Source organism: Clinocottus analis, unplaced genomic scaffold (genome assembly GCF_023055335.1).
Source record: "Clinocottus analis isolate CAN_PGR_092001 unplaced genomic scaffold, fCliAna1.0.p SCAF_9, whole genome shotgun sequence".
Lineage (NCBI taxonomy): Eukaryota > Metazoa > Chordata > Actinopteri > Perciformes > Cottidae > Clinocottus > Clinocottus analis.
This window is the reverse complement of record NW_027176251.1, coordinates 1,717,522-1,738,801: the sequence shown is the minus strand read 5'-3', so window position 1 is coordinate 1,738,801 and position 21,280 is coordinate 1,717,522. Positions and strand designations below refer to the sequence as shown.

Sequence of the window (21,280 nt, the reverse complement as noted above, 5' to 3'; positions counted from 1 at the left end):
GGCGCGTGCTTCCTCTTCCAGAATGTAAACAGAAAGAGCACGTGGAGCAGCTGTCAATCAGCCGGCAAAGGAACACCGCTGTAGTACGTGGATGTGCCCACCTGTTGCTGAGTATCATAACTATTTTTGTTGGTGTTATTATTTTATTATATTAATGGTATTATTATCACAACTGGGTAATTTTTCTAAGAGTAATATTTGTTTAATATTGTTATATGTTTTTTAAAATATATTTATTCAGTGTTTGTTTTTTTTGCTATATTCCTGTTAGAAAATATTATTCTGTATTTAATTAAAAAGTGAAGACGCCAGCTGCTGGTCGAAAGCCTCGTAGGAGCTTGTGAGTGCAAACATTTAAACAGAGACAAGTGAGCTGTGTATGAAAACATTTATTATTATTATCATCACCGGTCAATGAGAGATCACGTGTGTTACAGTAGAGAACAGATGACCTCACTGATAATCAGCTTTTATTTGTATTTATTTTACACGAGTACAGAGTTCATCTGTCAAACATCCCAAAAACAAACAAACAAACATGTTGATAAATAAAAAGTTAACCCTATAATTCCTACACCTTTTTTTCCTCTTTTTTTGTTTTGGCAAAGTACTGTTTTTATTCCAGTAAACTGCAAAATAAAAGCATCCAACACTTGCTGAAAAATAATACAAATAAAATGCCACAAAATATTCTTCACACTGTTTTTTTTTTCTTCTTTTCTTAAAACAAACAAAGAGAAAAGAAGTTTCTGCTACATCATCCTGTCTGCTTCTGCTGAGCCACTGGGGTTAAAACTATATGCTGTGTGGGCTTCCTCAGAGTATGTGTAAATGTAATTTCTTTATATATATATATATATATATATATATATATATATATATATATATATATATATATATATATATATATATATATATATATATATATATATATATATATATATATATATATATATATACACACATATACATACATACATACATACATACATATATATATACACACACACACACACACAATACAATACATATGCATATGCATAGCTGGTTTCTGATGTTCTGTGTTTTTACTCTTGACGTCCACACAAAACTAAAACTAAAAAGGGAGTTCAAGTTCTTCATCGATGCATTGTCTTTACATTTCAACCTGGAAGGCACGAGATCCACAAGAGTCAAGGCATTGAACAAACAAACAAACAAACAAACAAAATATTACAAATCCCTGTTAGTTTGAGAGATGAAGTGAAGAAGTAAAAACCGAGAGGGGAGGTGATCCCCGATCCCTTCTGTCTGAACGCTTTGCCTCTTTAACAAAATGTGTGCGGCATCACGCTGCTTGATCGTTTCAAATCAATGAAAATATTTAGTAAATATTGCCAAAAATAGAAATAAAATGATGAAAAAAGTCAGGAATAATAAGAAAGTCAAAGTTATGAGACGCGAAGGTCTGAAATCTTTACTGACCATTTTATAATCTTCATGAATGAGACTTTAAAAGCCGTTAAATCGTTTTAGCATTAGCAAACATACTAATGTGATAACATTAGTCAAATTTAACATCTTTTAAAGTCAAAGTTATGAGACGCGAAGGTCTAATCTTTACTGAACATTCCCTCTCCTTTCCCACATTGTTGTTGTTCTATTGTCATAAAGAATTTAGAGGCCGAGAACTGTTGTTAAACACTTAAAAGTTAAAACAGAATACAAATATAAAAATTAGGAACAAAAAGAAACAAACATCATGATAATACACTAGTGAAAAGATTAAAAGATCTACTTTTTTTTGGTTTAAATATTTAACAGTTTTAAATGCAGCTAAAGTTAAACATGAAACAATGAGAATAAAAAGCATAAAGAACATTTCAAAAACTAAATAAAAACACTTTCGCTCCATAGATTTAAAAACAGTCATTCTTTTGTTTTTCAGTCCGAAATAGAGAAAACTTTAAAAAAGTGTAATTCTCTCAAACAGTTTTCTACAGGAGGGAAAGCTCGCGGACGGAGAGGAACAGATTATAAAATACAAAACATACAAACGAGCCGTCACGTTTAATCTGCACGTCATTAGAGAGCGAAGGTGATTGGTTGAGTCCTGAGAAGTCGACCGCAGATTCATTTAACAACACGAACAAGAAGGAAAACTCTTTTTTTCCCCATTTTTCTTTTAGTTTCCAAACACAACATGCAACAACGTGATCAAGCGCACGACGCAACAAACACACGCGTGTACACTTCATACTGATATGTCTCTTTTTGTCTCTTCAAAAAATATTTTGGAAGTTTTTTAAATATTTTTTTTAAATACATTTCTTTTTGTGTTTTTTTGTGAACATTTCTACTGACGAACGCTACGTTGGAACACGTTAGAACACGTTAGAACGAGTCTTTAGTGACTCTTTCTATTAACGAAGGACTGAAGTACAGAGGAGGAGGAGGCAGGTTCAGCCGAAGGCAACCACCAACACGCTGCAACACTGCGAACACAGCAATGTGTTGCTAGAGAGCACCTTTAGCCACTGTGAAAACACAGCAATGTGTTGCTAGAGAGTGGAACCAGAGCAATGTGTTGCTAGAGAGTAGAAACACAGCAATGTGTTACTAGAAAGCGTTGTTAAACCAACCGCGGTTGCAGGGAACGGTTTACAGGTTTAATATTTAAAAGTTGCACGACAGTGAACTTCCATAAAGGCGGCAACACTGGATACTACATTTCCCATGATGCAACTGGACAGTCTGGTAAAGAGCAACGTCTTTCAAAACTCTAACAGATATTCCGTTGTAATTAAAAGTTGCCTTCAAGCTAACGAAACGCAACAAGAGAGTCATACGTTGACTTTGGGCGCCGCCCTAGAATGCAGAGGGTTTCTCCCGTGGCATTTTGGGAAACGTAGGAATTTGCCATCTTGTAGATAAAGACGTCGACAAAAAGACTATTCGAGGGGCTCTTTCGGATTCATTGCGTCGCAACGAGGAGCACAGCGTCGCTACCGGCAACTTGTTCGCCACGCTCGGTGAACCTGCCGCCGAGTAAAGTGACCTACAGCATTGATTCTACTCATTAAGTTGTCCGTGAAGAAGAAGAAGAAGAAGAAGAAGAAGAAGAAGAAGAAGCCGTGAAAGAGTGAAGAGGAGGAGGAGGAGGATGTGATGGCCCTTTTCTTTTCATCAGGATGAAGATGGATGGAGGAGGAAGAGGAGGAACTTTTCCCCCATTGGCCTCATGAGCTGATGCAATTAAAAATAAAATAAAAAATAAAATCATCACAAAGCCATTTTCCCTAAATCATCATCCAATCAGATATCAGGTAACTGGTGATGAAGAGTTGCTGGTGTTGAGTTCTGGATAAGAAACGTGGTAATGATAGTGATGATGATGATGATGATGATGATGATGACCTCAGTAGTTGAGGTGTCTGTGGCTGGGCTGGTGCAGGTGGGCGGGGCTTCCCCTCGGCGGGCGCAGCAGCAGGTTGCGGCGCCGCATGGCGTTGCGGCTCAGCGGCTGCGAGCGCTGACCGGCGACGCCCTCGCGCTGCTGCAGGAGGGAGGAAGAGGAGGAGGAGGAGCGGGAAGAGAGCGCTGCGTAGCACGCAGAGTGGAGGGAAGAGCGCCGAGGGACCACCGCCACCTCCGGTCTGCAGGAGGAGGAGGAGGAGGAGGAGGAAGAGGAAGAAGAAGAAGAAAGGTACTTCATTATGAAAAATTTAAACCTTGTTAGTTACGGTGAGGAACTTTCATTTTATTCGGTTCTGGTGCCCCCTGTGGACTAAAGAGGTAGTGTCTCTGAGCACCGGGGTCCCTTTAGAAAACCTTTCATTCTACTGTTTACACTGAGACTATAGAGGACCAGGACTACACTGAGTCTATAGAGGACCAGGACTACACTGAGGTCATACAGCATAGAGGATCAGGACTAACCTGCGTCCGGGACCAGGTAAAGCTCCGCACAGTACCCTTAAGTAAAGAGGTCTACAGAGGACCCCCTTCAGGGCGCTACCTGTGTCGAGGGCCGTCCAGCGAGCGCCTCCCTTTCTCCTTCCTGGTGGAGGGCGTGAGGCCAGCGGGCGCGCTCCCGGGCAACCGGCCCTGGTCCAAGTCCAGGTCCAGGTCCAAGTCCAGGTCCTGATCGAGGTCCAGCTCCAAGGAGCGCGGCAGGGCGTCCCGGGCCCTCCTGGGGGGGCTGCTGCGGGGCGCGTACACCGACATGCTGGGGTGCTCGATCAGCAGGTTCTCCAGCGGGCTGGCCTCCAGCAGCACCGGCTGCAGCACCGTAAAGCACGGCGGCGGCGTCACGAACCAGCTCTCCTCCAGGCTGCCGGCGTGCAGCTGCAGGAACCCGCCCTCCTCCTCCTCCTCTTCCTCTTCCTCTGCGCCGCCGTCAGCCGTGGAGTTGAGGGAGGTGCAGGAGGCGTAGCGGATCGGGGGGCTGGCCATGGGGGAAGGGATCATCACCAGGTCTTCCTCCACCTCTTCCTCCTCTTCCTCAGGACCAGCTGGAGCTTCAGCTGTGGAGACACAAACAGCTGGAATGAGTCATGTGACAATAAACAGGAAGTGGAGCATTTAAAAGCACATTTATGGATAATAAACAAATCTCATCTTCATCGGGACCGATTATAAAATGTGGACATTATATTAACGTTACGGCTTAGTGTTATTAAGACTTTATTACAATGTTATAACACCTTAAAATGTCCTGCTAAGACAGCACAGTACTGCTAGTGGGCCACCAGGGGGCGCTGTGACCTCACAAAGAGGCTCAGCATGTGACCAACTAAAACCCTGTTTCTGCTTCACAGAGTGGATTCATGATGCATCATTGTATCATTGCATGAATCTCAAAGTACGTTGTAAACACGCCGACATGCTGCAGAACCGTGTGCTCTCAGGTGTTTACAGGATGCTTAAAGAACAAGAACAACAAGAAGAAGAACGCTCACTGAAACGTTTCCTTCTCCAGAGCCATCGTAACTCGTGGATCATAAATAAAAATCCTGTTTTGAAGCCTCCCGTTCGCCATCTTGTACGTTTTTGCAACCACTGAACAGGAAGTGACCGTACCGGTGTTTTGTTCACATTTGGGTGTTTTTTTTCCTCTCAGATCTGTTACCTTCAAGAGGCCCTCTGTAGACCGGAGCCGCCTGTTAGAGTCCCTGACCCGGTTCAGTACCTGCCAGCGGTCATTTCAGGCGGCCGCTCGGTGCCCGTACAAGTCCCCGTCTATTTTTACCTCAAGCTTTTTGTCTGGCATGTTTACAGGTCGGTCACCAGAAACTGCTCGATGGGCCAGACTGGAACGAGACCAGACCCCCCCCACCCCCACACCCACTAGACCCCTCATCCGTCTGAAGTATTCACAGGGCTGTGGAATCGGAGACGGGTCAAGTGGGTTCAAGACCGGCGCTGAGGGTGAACGGCGGGCCAAACCAAAAGCCGGGTGTCACGGCAGGGTGTCTTGTTTCTGTGTACAGTGTGTCTGTGTGTGTGTGTGTCTCTATGTGTGTGTAGAGAATGCAGCTTTAACACAAGAAGCATAGATTTCTATACAACCAGAGATGGCACCCCCTGGTGGCGAGGAGAGAGAATGCAGATTTAACACACGAAGCATAGACTTCTATACAACCAGAGTATTCCTTACCCAGGTAGTTAACCAGGATCCAGTCTTCATCGCCCTCTTCCTCCTTGCCGTCTCCGTTGCGGCTGTGTGGACTCAGCTGCTCCTCTTCGTCCCCGAACAGAGCGCTGGTGAACCTCTGGAACATCTCAGGACGTCCTGTGGGGGCGCGAGGCCGAGGGAGGGGCTGCGGGAGGAGTAGGAGGCGCGTTGCTCGGGGCGACGGCGGGGAGGCGTGGCGGCGCTCGCTTTGGTCATCAGCTGCGGGGCGTCGCGGCTAAAGTGCATCAACAGAGGTCAAAGATCATCTGGCGGCCGGCAGACAGCGGCTGGACATTGCTCAACGTCGAGCGGTGGAGAGTGCAAAGAGTACAAAATGAGCCCTGAGGGGGGAAGAGAGAGAGAGAGAGAGAGAGAGAGAGAGAGAGAGAGAGAGAAAGGTTGAGCTCCTAATGCCTCATTTCATAAAACGTGTAACCCAGTGACGCTAACTTCCTTAGCATTAGCATTCAAAAACTGGGTGAAGAGTCATGGAAAAGCTGTGGAAATGCACATTATACACATTCTGACCAATGAATTCCCATGACTTTTAATCAAATTTCCTTTTACTACAGTTACGGGATTTTTAAATTCAAGGACTGTTCCAGGATTTCCATGACCGTAAGAACGCTGCTTTTAGCTCTGCTTTTGGTCTCCACCACCATCTGGGCTAAATGCTGACCCAGCTGGTCTCAAGCCGTCGACACGTCGTTAAAATGTTGTTGTTTTTAACGGCGTTATTAAGGGGCGGAGTCTGAAAGCTATAAAAACAGGATGTGGGTCAGACGGGGATTCTGAAAGACGAGAAGCTCAGCAACCGTTGGGTTGTCTGGGCGGCCATTTTGGATATCTAGATCTCAAGAGAGAAGCCCAGTTGAATAACGGGGTAAAATAAATAAAGAGTTAAAACTGTTTTTATATTTAATAGAGACCCTGATGTGTGATGACTGTAAACGGACAGTTTCAGACCGTGTTTACAAAAAGACGGATGAAAACAAACCTCTCCGAACATCACAAAACATAAAAAAGGAATATATTTTTTAATACTCTTCTTCTATTAAAAGTGACTCAATCTCTCTGTGAATCATAACCGATGTAAACAATAAAAAAGAGGCATGAAGCCCGTATGAAGGAAATAAAGAGCAGTCTCCCTGCAGAGGTCTTAGTGGACAGAAGAAGCAGAAGAAGCAGCGATCAGTGTGCAGCTGCTTCCTTTGGACCAAAGCCAGGAGGCCGGTCCGATCTGCCCTGCTCTCTGCCACCAAGGCCAAACGCCGCCCTCTGATTGGTGGAAGCCGACAGACGTGACTCTTTTTTACATTACTTTATTGTGTTAAAGTTAAAACATTGCATTATTACTTTTATTAATCTACACTTTCTTTACTACTACTACTAGTGTTATTGTAGCTTGTAAATTTACTTCATTGGTGTTTTATATATTACTTATTTTATTGAAGTTGAAACATTGCATCATATATTATTCATCACATATTTTGTTGTATTTATTTTTTTAATAATGTACACTTTTTTACTGCTACTAGTGTCATTGTAGCCTTTAAGTCTACTTAGTATTAGTGAAGTTTTCCATGCGTTTTATTGCTCTTACTGTTACTATAGCGGTTAGATATATTTTATTACCTTTATTGATCTAGTTTGTATTTCTCACATGTAATCCTGCTTTTAGCGTTATTGTAGCTTTTAAATCTACTTTTTATAGTTTTAATAATTTATTATTGTCATTGTTGTATTACTTTCAATGTTGTAAATGTGTATATATTGTATTTGTTATTGATATTATAGCTGTTAGATTATTTTAATGCATTCTTTACATTTCATTGTCTTCTGTGTATTTATCTCAAATTTGCTGAATTGTGTAATTTATTTTCCATCATTCATATTGTTGATAATCTATAAGTTGTTGATGATTAATAACGTGACTATCTCGCCGCACACTGCGACGCGCTCACGTGACTCACAGCGACAATATTGACAAGAGCCACAGCTGCAGAAAACAAACAGTAAACTACCAAGAAGTACTTTAAATATCTTAACATCACGAAGAGCTGACGGAGGACAACTGAGAAATGGACTTTAAAAACACCTGCAACGACGTCAGCAAACATTAAAACATGGATTTATATGATTAATTAACGCTGTGTTTTTATAACGATGAACCTTTAATATAACGTCTGTATTCACCACGAGGAGCCTGACATTCAGTTATTTTAAAAAGGAGCTAGAACTCCTCGCGAGTGAAGAAATTACAGAAAAACACAGATTCCGGGGGTTCTCCTTTTTCCCAGCAACACCTGAACGCGTATTCATCGGCTGTGATGCACTCAAGCACTCGCGTGCCAGCTCGTATTTCTCCGTTTGTCACGTCGAGAGACGGAAAAAAACCCAGAATAAAGCAGAACAAAAAGGCGAAACTCCTCCTCTGGACACAGAAGACTGAAGACAACAGCTGATGACCCTCCCCCTCTCTCGGGTTCAATAAAACACTAAATGTGTATTAATAAGAATCGCCGAGCACAAAGGAAAGCTGCTCTGGGCATGTTTAAGCAGATTAATGTCATTAATGGGGTCACTGAGTCAGCGCTGTGGCAATGCACGCATCCACAACAGTATTTAAATAGCTCAAACACATGCGATGTAAATACAGTACCAGCTGCAGGTTAAACACATTTAGTTAATTTGCATGAGGAGAAACGTGATATGAGAGAGAAACATATCACTGTGGAGAGGATGTGTGCTCTGGGTTATTATGGGCTGCAACAGCAAAGCTTATTTAAATGATACAAACAGGATTTTTTTAATGCCAGCAATATATACGTGCATACAGTCTCGAATTTGTGAAAAGAAAGTGAGTCTTTTGAAGACAGAATGCTGCAACTAACGTTTATTCTCATTTTAATATTTTAATTTCTTATTATGAGTTATTTAATAGATTTGTTGTAGTTCATAGGACACCATATAACAGTGAAACATAACATCAGAGTCAAAGGTTTTTCTTAAAATGTCTAGTTTTGTTCGACTAAGAGTCCCAAAACTTTGCTTTCTTGAAGCGACTCGATGGGAGCGGCGAATCCTCCATTTAAAAAGGCCGAAAACAGCGCGTGTTGGACATTTTTACCAGATAATTAACCGATTATCAAAACGCCTAACGAGCCGCCATGACGTCGATGCAGTGCTGGACTAATCGGCTCACTTATTTCAGCAGGAATGCGGTTCCCCGACCGGTCTGGGAGCCAAACGCAGAAGCAGAAAGTGGCCTAACAACAATCTGGGGCAGAGGAGAGAAAAGGGGGGGGGGAGGAGCCTGTGAACAGCATAGCTACATTAAGCTAGCGAGTAGAGGAAAAACACACCGCGTCGTAAACGATCAAAAAACACATCGTATCTTTTTAACATCCGTCCGTTTCTTTTATTGTAATGAGCATCTGCTGCCGTATGGAGGTTAAAATGTCGTTAGCGGGACAACAAGAGGCACCGGGCCCAACAGCGGCCGCCGAGGAGAAAACAAAGAACTCACCTGCTGCAGAGAGGAGATGTACAAAATATCCTAAAAACTGAGGTAGACGCGTTGACTTTACCAAAAATAGAAAAACTACTGGGTTTCTTCGCGGAAGAAATAAAGTATATATATATTTACAAAATAAACCGTTAATCTAAGGACTGTCCATCGGGAGGTTTTCTTTCTTCTTTTCTTGTTTCCTTCAGTCCCCGTTTCTCCTCCCCGACCGACTGCTCCCTTTCTTTTGTTGTTGTTGTGTGGAGCTCCAACAGCTGATCGGCTGTGACGTCCTCACCCGCCAGCGGCCAATCAGAGGAGGGTACGGGCCCCCTGGAGCGGCTCGGCCAATCACACGCGGCGTTACGGTCTGTCACCAACACACGTGACCCCGGCGACGGCCACGCCTTCTTTTTTTCTTTTCCTCTGTTTCCTCTTGAAAGAGGGCATGACTGGGCAAAGCGCTGATGGCGAAGGTTTCGCCTCAAGCACCAAAATAATTACATAAGCAGAAGATCCGGGTCTGCCTGCAGGGCTTCCTGTGTTCTAATAAAGTTAGCTGAGCTTTAAAATAGAGCAAAAAGAGAAAAACAAACCTCCATGACGAGTATAGTCCTGCAACAATAGACATAAAACACTATAAAATAATCAAAACAATAAACATGCAATAATGGAGACAACATTTGAAAATAAAGATGGTAAAGAATAAACACAGCAGCAGTTAAAAGCAAGTATTTATTATGAGATAACAGTGATAAGAGTATTTTAATAAAGAAAATAAAAGATGGCGCAAACGAGTTGATGGAAAAGTAATCTCAGCCTAAGGTAAACACTTCCAAGTCCATTCAAAACTTGTATATATATTTATATGATCTTAAGTATTATCTAGTCTGTTGCTACTCTTTTCTGGGTACGACTGTGTTTTGTAATATATATATTTTCCTTTAAAGCGTTTGTTGGACGACTACAAAGAGACAAAAAAACACAAAGAGACACAAAACTCCAAAGAAACACACAAAAAAACTCTGAAGAGACACAAAACTCCAAAGAAACAAAAAACTACTACAAAGAAACACAAAAACTACAAAGAAACACAAAACTACTACAAAGAAACACAAAACTACTAGTTTTTGAATATATATTTTCCTCTGAAGCGGCTGAAAGCAGTGGAGGTGGAAGATAAAGCCTGTGAGGTGTGACCTGCAAAGACAAAAGCAGAGTCTCGTTTGTGGAGCTAAAAGCATCGGGGGTCATGGGTTCAACTCCTCATCCCCTCCCCCGCTGACCTCGCATTCAGGGAATAATTTGGAGCAAAAGCCTCAGCTTCACACACAAAAGAAACCTGCAGACGTCTCACCGCTTTCTACTAAAAACTACCACAAACTATGAGCTCAGAAAGTATTTTATACTAAATGTTCAAAGACCTTTTACTAGTCTAATCGAGACAAGAGCAGAGATGTAGTACAGTGAAAAACACATTAAGAACCTCTTAGATGTACTATAAAAAGTACATTAACTACCTCTTAGATGTACTATAAGAAGTACATTAAGTACCTCTGAGATGTAATATAAAAAGTACATTAAGTACCTCTGAGATGTACTATAAAAAGTACATTAAGTACCTCTGAGATGTAATATAAAAAGTACATTAAGTACCTCTGAGATGTACTATAGAAAGTACATTAAGTACCTCTGAGATGTACTATAATAGGTACATAATACACCATTCGGCATGATGCCAAATAAAGAAATGAACAGACTTGTTTTTGATTTTAAATTCAAGCTTTTATGCGACTTAAAACACATTTAAAAAAAAATCTTTTGTTTAATGTGACGGTTGAGCTTCCGTGATGTGTGCTTAACTTCTCCGCCTCCAGGGACTCGACCCCAGAGCAACGGCAGTGTGTTTGTGTGCGTTGCTTGTTGTGTGAATCATTCCAGCTCACAAAACAAGGAAAAAAAAAAATTCCATGTGGGAAAAAACCCCAGAGGACAACGGGACAACACGTCGCTCCACTTTTTCTTTCCATTCCCACACAACAAGGTCACTCCTGTGCCGCTCTGACGTCATAACGCTGATAAGAAGAAAAGCCCTTCGCCGCTCACTTCCTGTTGTTCCTCTGTGTGTTGCATCACCTGCCGCTTCGCCTGCGACGTACGCTCTCACCTGGAACTTCAAAGAACAACATGAAGACGCCGTCTCTGCTTCTCAGGCAGCTTGATGTGGATTCATCCGCCGCTGAAAGTAGTCCCCAAACGCAGCTCTATTTGCTCCGATTTGTGGGAGAACCAAATAGTGAGATAAGGCCGGCGGCCTCCATGGCGCCCTCCTGGTGCCCTTTTAGTTTATATAAAGTGTACGGTCACTCCGGCCTTCACCCACAAAATGTCACTCAAAGAGTCACAAAGAGACTCAAAGACGACAAAGAAACATGAACTGAAACCAGGAAAAGGCACAACAAGACTTCAAAGAAACACAACCAGCAACAAAGAGACACAAAATGACCTCAAAGAGACACAGAAAGATACAAAATGGCCCTTAAGAGATGCAAAAAGGCTACAAAGAGACTCAAAATGACCTCAAGGAGACATAAAGACACAAACCAACAACAGCGAGACAGTGAAAGACGAAAGAGAAGTACAGCAAGACAACAAAGAGACACAGAGAACACAAAGAGACGACAAAGAGACTCAAATACACAACAAATAAAGCTGTTAAGGCCTTTTGTCTCACACATGAGTCATATTGTCCTCATCAGCCGTTGATACGGCACCAATAAAGCACACGAGGTGTTTAGGGTGTGTGTGTGTGTGTGTGTGTGTGTGTGTGTGTGTGTCTCTTTCATGGACAAAACGTTCTGTTTGCCGACACAATAAGTGATCACTTTAACGCGTCACAACAAAGCACAGCCGCCTTCCTTTTGCCGCGTCTTTACATAATCTGGCCAATGTTTACTGTGTGTGTGTGTGTGTGTGTGTGTTGTACAATGTGAGCACAGCGGGGGTCAACGACCTTGTGTTGTTGCCACCAAACACTTATTGAGTAACATTATATTGTGTGTTTGTTCACAGGGTCCGGCACTCGTGCTGTTGGAGTGTTGGACTAGTCTTAGTCTTGAGACTTGGTCTCAACTCGGTCGCTGCAGAACAATAGAAAGAAACACTTTTGTGTGGCAAAAGACTTTAAGACGTTTAAAGTTCAAACCTTTGAATACAAGAAAAGAAAACAGGACGGATTTATATCTTTGTGGTCAAAACCGAATCCTGAAATTCACATTTATTGATGTTCTTTTAAAACAGCAACAAAATTAACCTCTAGTTACACAAGAGGTGACATTACAAAGAAGTGACTTCATCGAGCGGTAACAAATCTCGACAAAGAGCAAAACATTCGTGGCATCGCGAAGAAAATTGTGCTTCTTTATTATTTTCTCTGGTACGAACGTGCACATTTAACCTCGTCGGCTTTTTTACATTCACAGGAAGATCGGTGCTTTTTGACAAAAAAACATCAAAAGAAAATCATCACATGGACAAGAAAAACAAAATAAAACTCAGTCACAGTTTGTGAGATAAAACTGTGATGTCATCGAGAATTAAATAAGAATTAAATAAGATAAAATAAAGTAATGTAAAGGACGTATTTTTGACACCTAAAAGAAGAAGTGGACGCTATATTTAGAATATCTCCACCTCTTTACTTTGCTGTCAGACATTATGAACTCTCTCTGTAAACACAAAAACTGTAAAATTTCACCTCTCAGAAGACAGAAGCTTTTATTTTGTCAACGGAGTCGGGTGTCTTCGAAGAGAGCGTAGATAACGGCTTCAGACGGCGAGATAAAGAGGTGAAAATATACTAAATATAGAGTTGTTGGCAGTTTTGAGACTTTGTTGACATGATAAACCATCTAAACATGTTCATAAGATCTATAAAAGTCCCAAAATGCAGCTATAGTGGTCATTAATTAGGCTGTTTGAGTGGAGAACTATGACCTTTCTGATAGAGCGAGGAAGGCTATCGAAGTAAATGCATTGATTGTGATGTCGCTATTGGTCTTACTCTAACTAGTGTCCAATCCAGGATCCGGTGAGAAGGAGGAATGGTTGTCTTCAGGGTTCGTGGTGAGTCACCGGTTCAGCTCACAGAGAACACGGCGAGTCTCACCGGAGTTCAGCGGTTTCCAGGTAGAACAGCTCGTCCTGTCTGGAGACGAGGTCAACGCATCCAGATTTAAGTTTTGACCTATTCCTCTTTTAAAAAGGCGTTCACGTAAACATGAGAGCTGTCAGCAGAGGATGAAGAAGCTTCCTCTTCATCTTCGCTCCAGGAGGATTGGAAGTTGAAATGGAGAGCGACACCGAGTCCTCCGGACCGGACTACGACGTCCCCGAGTCCGCCGGGGACCAGATCTCATCCTGAGAGTCCGAGTCGTCGTGGGCTCTGGTGGGCGAAGCCGCTCCGTTGACGTGGGTCAGCGGGACGTAGGAGTACTCCGGGCGTCCGGGCGCCGCCGCCAGCGAGCAGCGACTGGCCTGGAGGACGTGCAGCAGCAGGCTGAAGAGCAGCAGAGCGGCCAACGTGAAGGTGATCGCCAGCCAGGTGCGCCTGAGGAGAGACGGGCCGGGTTACGCTGCGCTCACACCGAAAGCGTTGCAAATTATTTGCACGACTAGATTAAACACGCAAATTTGGTATTAAAGCTGCGTTCTCTCTCCTGACCACCAGGGGGCGACTCCTCTGGTTGTATAGAAGTATACAAGCTTCAGGTGACTCTTACTCTGTCAGACGAGGCCGCTCTCTGTGAGCTTCTTCGTCTCGTCTCCAAAGTGTAAACATCCGTTTGGCCAGACATTGTCCAGCTGAGGAGGAGGAGGAGGAGGAGAGGAAGAAGATGAGGAGAAAAGAGGAAGGAAGATAACCATTAAGTAACAAAATATGTAATTTTCCCTTCTTTTTAAGATTAATTGATGTATTTTATATATTCATCAGAGTCAAAATAAAATGAGGTAATCAACATTCAACATTCAATTGATCAACATGTGTGTGTGTGTGTGTGTGTGTGTGTGTGTGTCTGTGTGTACCTCCATGTAACGTATAGTTGGCCTCTCCTGGCAGGGTGACGTTACAGCTTCCTGTCTGCGGGTCACATGGACACTGGTCATCACAGAGACACTCCTCAGCGCAGGCCGGACCGAAGAAACCCAAAGGACACACTGACACACACACACACACACACACACACACACACACACACACACACACACACACACACACACACACACACAATGATGCAAACTGTCCTGAACCCTGGATGAATTGCTCACAGCTGCAAGTCCATGCTCAGACCTCCATAGTCTTTCACTTTCCGTGTGTGTGTGTGTGTGTGTGTGTGTGTGTGTGTGTGAGTGTGTGTGTATATACACCTTGGCTGCAGTTCCTTCCTCTCCATCCAGCATCACAGGAACAACCGTCTACAAACCAGAAGAAGACATGAAACACAAACAGCTGATGGAAGACTTCATGATGAAACTTCCCCTGTTGATTAGACACTAAGAATATTCCTTTATTACAAGTATTACACGTTTCTTTTCATATATTTAACATTTAAAATGTGGTGTTATCTTATTAAATAGGAGCTTAAGTCATGTTGTTGACCTATGGAATTGAAGAGATATCTCTTTGTTTCATACTGTCATTTTCTACAAGTAAAAATCGCTAAATTGACAAGTTCATGAAAAACAGAAATAATATGTAAATAGTAAGGAAAGTAAAGAAAGGTAGTGAGGGAAGGTGGTAAAGAAAGGTAGTAAGGAAAGGTAGTAAAGAACTAAACGTAGTGGGGATCTAGTAAGCAGGGAAGGACTGGTGAGGAAAGTTCAGGTGTTGGGAACAGGAAGCTGCAGTAATGCAACAAAAAGGATGCAAGCTGCCGTTAAACACCACAGAAGAAGAAGAACACCACGTACCGGCGGTGCAGACCCCGTGGGGGCCGCAGGCGGCCGGCCTGCAGGCCAGCGCGTCGCAGGCGGCGCCCCGCCAGCCCCGCCGGCAGCGGCAGCCTCCGTCCACGCAGTCTCCGCGTCCGCTGCAGTCCGCCGGCTCGCAGCGCCGCTCGTGGACGCACAACACGGTGGAGACGTTCCGAGCACAGCGCCACCTGCTGTCCGGTTTACTGGCAGGGGAGGCAGATTGGTGTAACACCTGGTGGTGGAGGCAGGTAACTACACGTACGAAGGGTCGGAGGCCTCACCAGTGATCAGAGGGGTAGCTGGCCAGGGAGCCGTTGGTCACGTAGGTGGAGGACCCGCCCCCGTCCAGATTGATGGCGTTGACGACTCCGTAGCTCTTCAGAGAATCAGCCAGCTCCCACAGATTCATCCTGTCAACAACAACAACACATCAACACATCAAGCACACACACACACACACACACACACCAGATATTACAAATATTTATAATAAAGCCCCAGAAGGGGAAATGTGTAATATTGGGCTGTACAAATAACATGCAATATTATAAACTATTTTTATGACCCATTAATATTATTTTAGTGTTTATATAAAGAAAAAAAAATATTTTTAAAGAAATTCAATAATTTTGAAAAAAATAATAAAATATCAAAATAATATAGTTTCCAGGACATTTCCAGTGTGACAGACGTAATCCACTTTGTTTAAAAGAACTTTGAAATTGTTTACTTGTTTTTTTAATAAAGACGCTCGATTAAACGCTAAAATCGTCCTGATCGTTTATTATTTTAAGGACCTGCAGAAGGATCACAGAATCATTCAAAGTAAAAACTTTTCAAAGGGTTTCAACGCGTCTGCCGATTTGTGCTTTTCTGAGAAAACTACAGACTCTCAACCGCATAATAGTGATAATAAAAATTGTTATTAAAATGCTTATTCATGAGAGACGCTCGTCGTTTGGTCCGCAGGGTTTATTGAGCCGCCGTGTCGAGTCTGAAAGTCCACGAGGTCGGATCGCTGACAGCAAGACATTCGTCTTCAGAGAGAGATCAATACGTTCGATCGGTGGAGAGTCCGAGCGGGTTGCAGGTGGCGGTTAGTGCATGAGCTCATCTCACAAATCAACCTGCCACTCGCTGAAAAGACCTTTTCACTGCCAGGTTGTTTTGAAACAACCTGACTCCGTCACCAACATCTCTCACTGTATATTCACTCGTGTATGAATCACTGGATCTCCTACAAATGTTACAGAATGAGACGGGTAGACCACAAAGAGACGCAAAACAACTACAAAGAGACACAAAACAACTACAAAGAGACACAAAACAACTACAAAGAGACACAAAACAACTACAAAGAGACACAAAACAACTACAAAGAGACAAAACGACTCTAAAGAGACACAAAAGAACACAAAGAGACACAAAACCACAAACAGACCATAAACAACTACGAAGACACACAAAAAGACCACAAAGAGACACTAAACAACCACAAAGAGACACAAAAAGACCACAAAGAGACAGAAAACGACTCCAAAGAGACACAAAACGACTCCAAAGTGACACAAAAGAACACAAAAAGACCACAAAGAGACACAAAAAGACCACAAACATACACAAATGAAGACAATCCGGAGCTGTTCGTTCCTCTGTCGCTTTGGTTCAGCCTCACAGAATCAAATCCTGCGTCCAAAGGCCTTTGAGTCACTTCATGGTAAGGGAATAAATTATGGGATGTTTTCTCTGCGCGGACGCTTTCATCCATTTATTGATTGAGCTCCATGAATAACAACGCAGCATGACTTCATGTCCTTCATGTCGCCGAGGAGATAGTTACCCCCTCACTCCGGTCTGCCCATCGATGTGAAACAGGACCACGTTGCCCTCGCCGTCGTGGCCCACCGCCGTCCTCGCCGACACCACGTCCACAAAGGTGCGAAATTGTCCTGTGAAGGTACGAAAAAACCAGCTGAAGAAATCAAACATCTGGTGTCTGAATCATCTGCTTTTCTTTTAATCTATAGTGATTATCAAAATAGAGAAGCAAAGAGAGAGAAAGCAGCTGACTTCTATACAACCAGAGGAGTTGCCCCCTGGTGGTCAGGAGAGAGAATGCAGCTCATATGAAGCATATACTTCTATACAACCAAGTCAAAAGTAAAAAACAACTTCTTTCTCTTTATTTCAAGTCAATAAAGAGACAATCATGAATTAGCAAGTCAGACACACCGTGTGATATCGATGGAAATAAATAATTTAAAGGTTTTCAATGTCTAAATGTGTTCGTTTATACCTGTATGTAATAATAACCATAATTTTAATAACATGGTTGTAGACTGTCTACTTTTATACCTCGGCCAGCATTATGTAAACAATGACCGATCATTTAGTTCTGGGAAAAGCTCATCCTGACTTTATTGTGTTTATTTTACAATGCGTGTGTGTGTGTGTGTGTGTGTGTGTGTGATGATAACGAGCATAATGCAAGTTAAATAATAACTGGATGTGGAGTCTGGTTCCGCCCTGTTAGTCAAACACGGTGTTGTTTTGGTGGCGTCACGGGAGAGACGAGTGTGTGTGATGAGGACATGAGCGGTGTTGTCACACCCAGTCACTGCGTTTGTGTGCGTTATAATGCACAGTACCCGTCCTCTGCGTCTCGTCGCACTCGGCCTGCAGGCTCTGGTTGATGTAAACCTCTCCGTTCCTCAGCAGCCACACCACGCCGCTGACCAGCTGGACGAACGGGTTGGACCGGTCCAGCACGTCCTCCTGGGACAGATACCTGCAGGACGACGAGGGGAGACCGGCAATCAGGACTCCTGACCTCCACCACCAATCTGTGTTTCTCCAGCGGCCGAGTGAAGCCAAAGCATCACGTGTTAAAGCTGGTGGCCACCAGGGGGCGGCTCCTTTGGTTGCATAGAAGTAACAATAATGTTACTTGGCCGCCGCCTAAGGAATCAGATTACTTTACATTAGCTCACCTTAAATTACCGGCCGGCTCAAGCAGCCACAACTTGTTTATTTCAACTATTTATTTTTGTTTTAAATCAATAGACGGGTGCCAGTGTCCCGGTCTGACTTTTCTTTCTCTGCACTACACCTTTGGGTTGTTCCGGGAAGCTCAGGTTTGATCTCCTTATCATCACCTGGAATGACTCTGCTTTAAGGTGAGCAGCCCCATGATGATATTATTATTATTATTATTATTATTATTATTATTATTATTATTATTATTAGCATCCTCGTGTTTTTTTTGTTGCTGTGTGATAAAGTGACGCTGGACACAGAAGAATCAGTATTTTTGTGTATATTTTCTATTCATAGCGTCACTTTGAGGTCAACACAAACAACGCACTCTCACCTGAAACCAAGATAAGAGGTAAATTAAACTTGTTCATTTGAGGTCAGAAGTCTCTAGAATCTATAAAAAGAAAACCAACGCGTCCACACAGAAGCTTGTTTGTTCACACAAACCTCTGAATGTGAGAAATATTATATTTCAACTTCCTGGAACTGGTACACAGACGTCTCCTCTCACCCGACCACCAGGCTGCCGTCCCTCCGGAGGCCGAACTGGGCGTTCTGCACGCCGCCGCTGTCCCTCACCGGCCGGCCGTCGCTCACCACGTTGCCCAGACACTGCAGCGTGTCGGGGTTGAAGAAGCCGGCGTTCTGGGCGTAGAGGCAGCCGCCGGCGCCGCGGGCCGTGTCCTCCACCGTGGCCCCCAGGCTCCGCCCACAGCCGCCCGGGGCCCCGGGCTCCAACACCGACAGCGTCCTCAGCGGGTCTCGAACCACCGTCACGTGACCTGAAACACGAAGCGACAGAACGAGAAGAACGGTCAACGCACGAGATGTCGGACTCGCTGAGAGGTAAATAACAATAAATATAAACAATAAAGGTATTTAAAAAAATAACAAATATAGAATAAAACAATAAAAGTATAATAAAAACAATAAACTGAATAAAAATATAATAAAAACAATAACATTACTTTACCAATAAATGTGTAAATAAACAAAAACCACTACTTTTTAAGTATATATGTGACATGTCAAAGTGCTGATTGGTTCCCGGATCAATCAGTGATCAATAAATGATCAATAACTAATCAATACTGCGTCTCTTCCTGTGACTCACCGTAAACCCTCCTGGAGCTCCCCGGGACGTCCGACACGAACACCGTGGACTCGGCCACCGGGCCGCTGGCGTTGGAGGCGGGTCGGGTCTCGTGGGTGACGTTGCCGTGGACGGCGGGCTGGCAGTCTCTGACGTGGCGGTGGGAGTGGGAGGGGCCGTGGGAGTGGGCGGGGCTTTGGGAGTGGGCGCGGCCGTACGGCAGCAAGACGTCATCTCCCAGAGAAACACTACGAGAGACAGAATAATTTATTATTTATTAAAATAGGATGAGGGGATAGTGATCGCGTGTTTGAGTGTGTATGTGTGTATGTGTGCGAGTGTGTATGTATATATACACACATGTGTATCTAGTTTACCTGGAGAATATGCATAGTACAGTAGTGTGAATTAAAACAATAAACACACGTTAAATATGTAATATCTAATTTAGAGCTTTTACTGTTCGTCTTAACTTCACAAAAGTGTAAGAATTTGTATATTTTGATGAACAGTTAACGTTTACTTTTCTGATAATATTCATACTTTTATTTCTCCTGAATAAATAAATAAAAAAATAGATCGTCCTCCCTTTTAATAATTTTAAGGGGTTTGTTGTTGCCAGACAGCGGTTTGTAAAACAGCTGTCTGGCGCCATCTTGTGGTCAAACTGTACAACTGCAGAAACATTTCTAGAGAAACGAGTTTCCTGAAAATGAAACCAAATCGTGATTGGAAAAAAAAAGGACTCATAAAGTTTGAGCCAAACATTTAATATCAGCAGTTAAAAAACAACAACATCTAACTTAAAATGACGGAGTGATTTTAATGTGACACAGCAAGTAGTTTGTTTACTTTTCTCAGTCATTAACATGTTTTTGTGTGTTTAAGGAAAGTAGGACTGACGGCTGAGTTGCGTTTGAGGTCAGTGGGTAAATTAGTGAACTTTGTAAAGTTGCTCAACCAGACCAAAATCGACCGCTGTCAAGCCGGTCGATTTGAAGAGCATTACGTGGAGTTAGAAACAGGTTTAGGTCCAGAGAAAAGACATGTATATCAGCGTCATTACAAACCGGTCAACCGGAAGTCTTACCGGGTGTTCGTGGTCTCGAGCCCCCGGACGCAGAGGCACAGCAACAGCCACGCGAGCGTCCGCTTTAGCGCCGCTGCAGCCATGCGAAGAGGAACCCAGGCGCGAGCTCCCTCCGCTTCACTCAGCGGACTGACGTCATCAGCGTAAACAACACGGGGCTTCCGGTTTGCTTAACCAAAATAAAGGTCCGTTTTCTTTACTTTTAAGAGAAGCCTATTTAAAGAAGTCCATTTCAACTAAATGAATAAAATATTAGTTGGCAAAATGTAAATGAAATCAGCTAAATCAAGATTATGAGAAACCGCATTTCCATTTTAACTGTTGACTAAATGTTGACTAATTCTCAAAACTAAAAGTCAAACTTTAAGTGTGTTACTTTTCTCATTTTTTTTTTTTTGCATTTGTCCTGGCTTTTTAAAATGTATTTTATAAAATGTTTGTGTTTATCAATGATCAGAAAGATGCTGTCATTGTTGTGTTGACGTGTCAACTATTTCATTTTTAGGAAATGATTTACTTGAAATGAGGTACTAACATATCAAAATACATAAAGATACGATGTCAGTGATCAGAAATGTTACAATAAAAATATAGATTCATGAAATATGTTTTCGCTATAAAGAAGAAAAAATGAAAAACTACATTAAAATGTTCTTTCAACGTCTTATTTTGTTTTGAAAGACATTTCAACAACTTCCGGTATTGCTGACGCAGCGTGATAACTTGACGCAGCTCGGTCACATGACAGCCTCACGTCGCCTCCACGTGACACGCGACCACACGTCATTATGGACCGACACACGAAACAAACTGTTTTTACTTTATTTTATACACAGTATAAATGCACAATATAAATGCACAGTATAAATGCACAGTATAAATATAAATATATATATATATATATATATATATATATATATATAT

The 21,280-nt window shown here is 42.8% G+C and overlaps 2 protein-coding genes across 2 annotated transcripts; both read right to left on the bottom strand.

The window, feature by feature from the left end:
* Positions 1-1,006: 1,006 nt before the first annotated feature.
* Positions 1,007-5,993, bottom strand: tp53inp1 (tumor protein p53 inducible nuclear protein 1). The gene is made up of 3 exons (XM_068570796.1): positions 5,639-5,993; positions 3,998-4,505; positions 1,007-3,635 (listed from the first exon to the last, which is right to left on the bottom strand). Exons 1-3 carry the CDS (start codon positions 5,760-5,762, stop codon positions 3,398-3,400), a joined length of 870 nt encoding a protein of 289 aa, XP_068426897.1. The 5' UTR covers positions 5,763-5,993; the 3' UTR covers positions 1,007-3,397.
* A 6,443-nt stretch (positions 5,994-12,436) lies between these two features.
* Positions 12,437-20,442, bottom strand: LOC137781321 (N-acetylglucosamine-1-phosphodiester alpha-N-acetylglucosaminidase-like). Its single transcript, XM_068570019.1, has 11 exons — positions 20,357-20,442; positions 19,288-19,514; positions 18,685-18,955; positions 17,786-17,925; positions 16,978-17,086; positions 15,419-15,547; positions 15,135-15,340; positions 14,592-14,639; positions 14,250-14,381; positions 13,946-14,027; positions 12,437-13,773 (listed from the first exon to the last, which is right to left on the bottom strand). Exons 1-11 carry the CDS (start codon positions 20,437-20,439, stop codon positions 13,545-13,547), a joined length of 1,656 nt encoding a protein of 551 aa, XP_068426120.1. The 5' UTR covers positions 20,440-20,442; the 3' UTR covers positions 12,437-13,544.
* Positions 20,443-21,280: the final 838 nt, after the last annotated feature.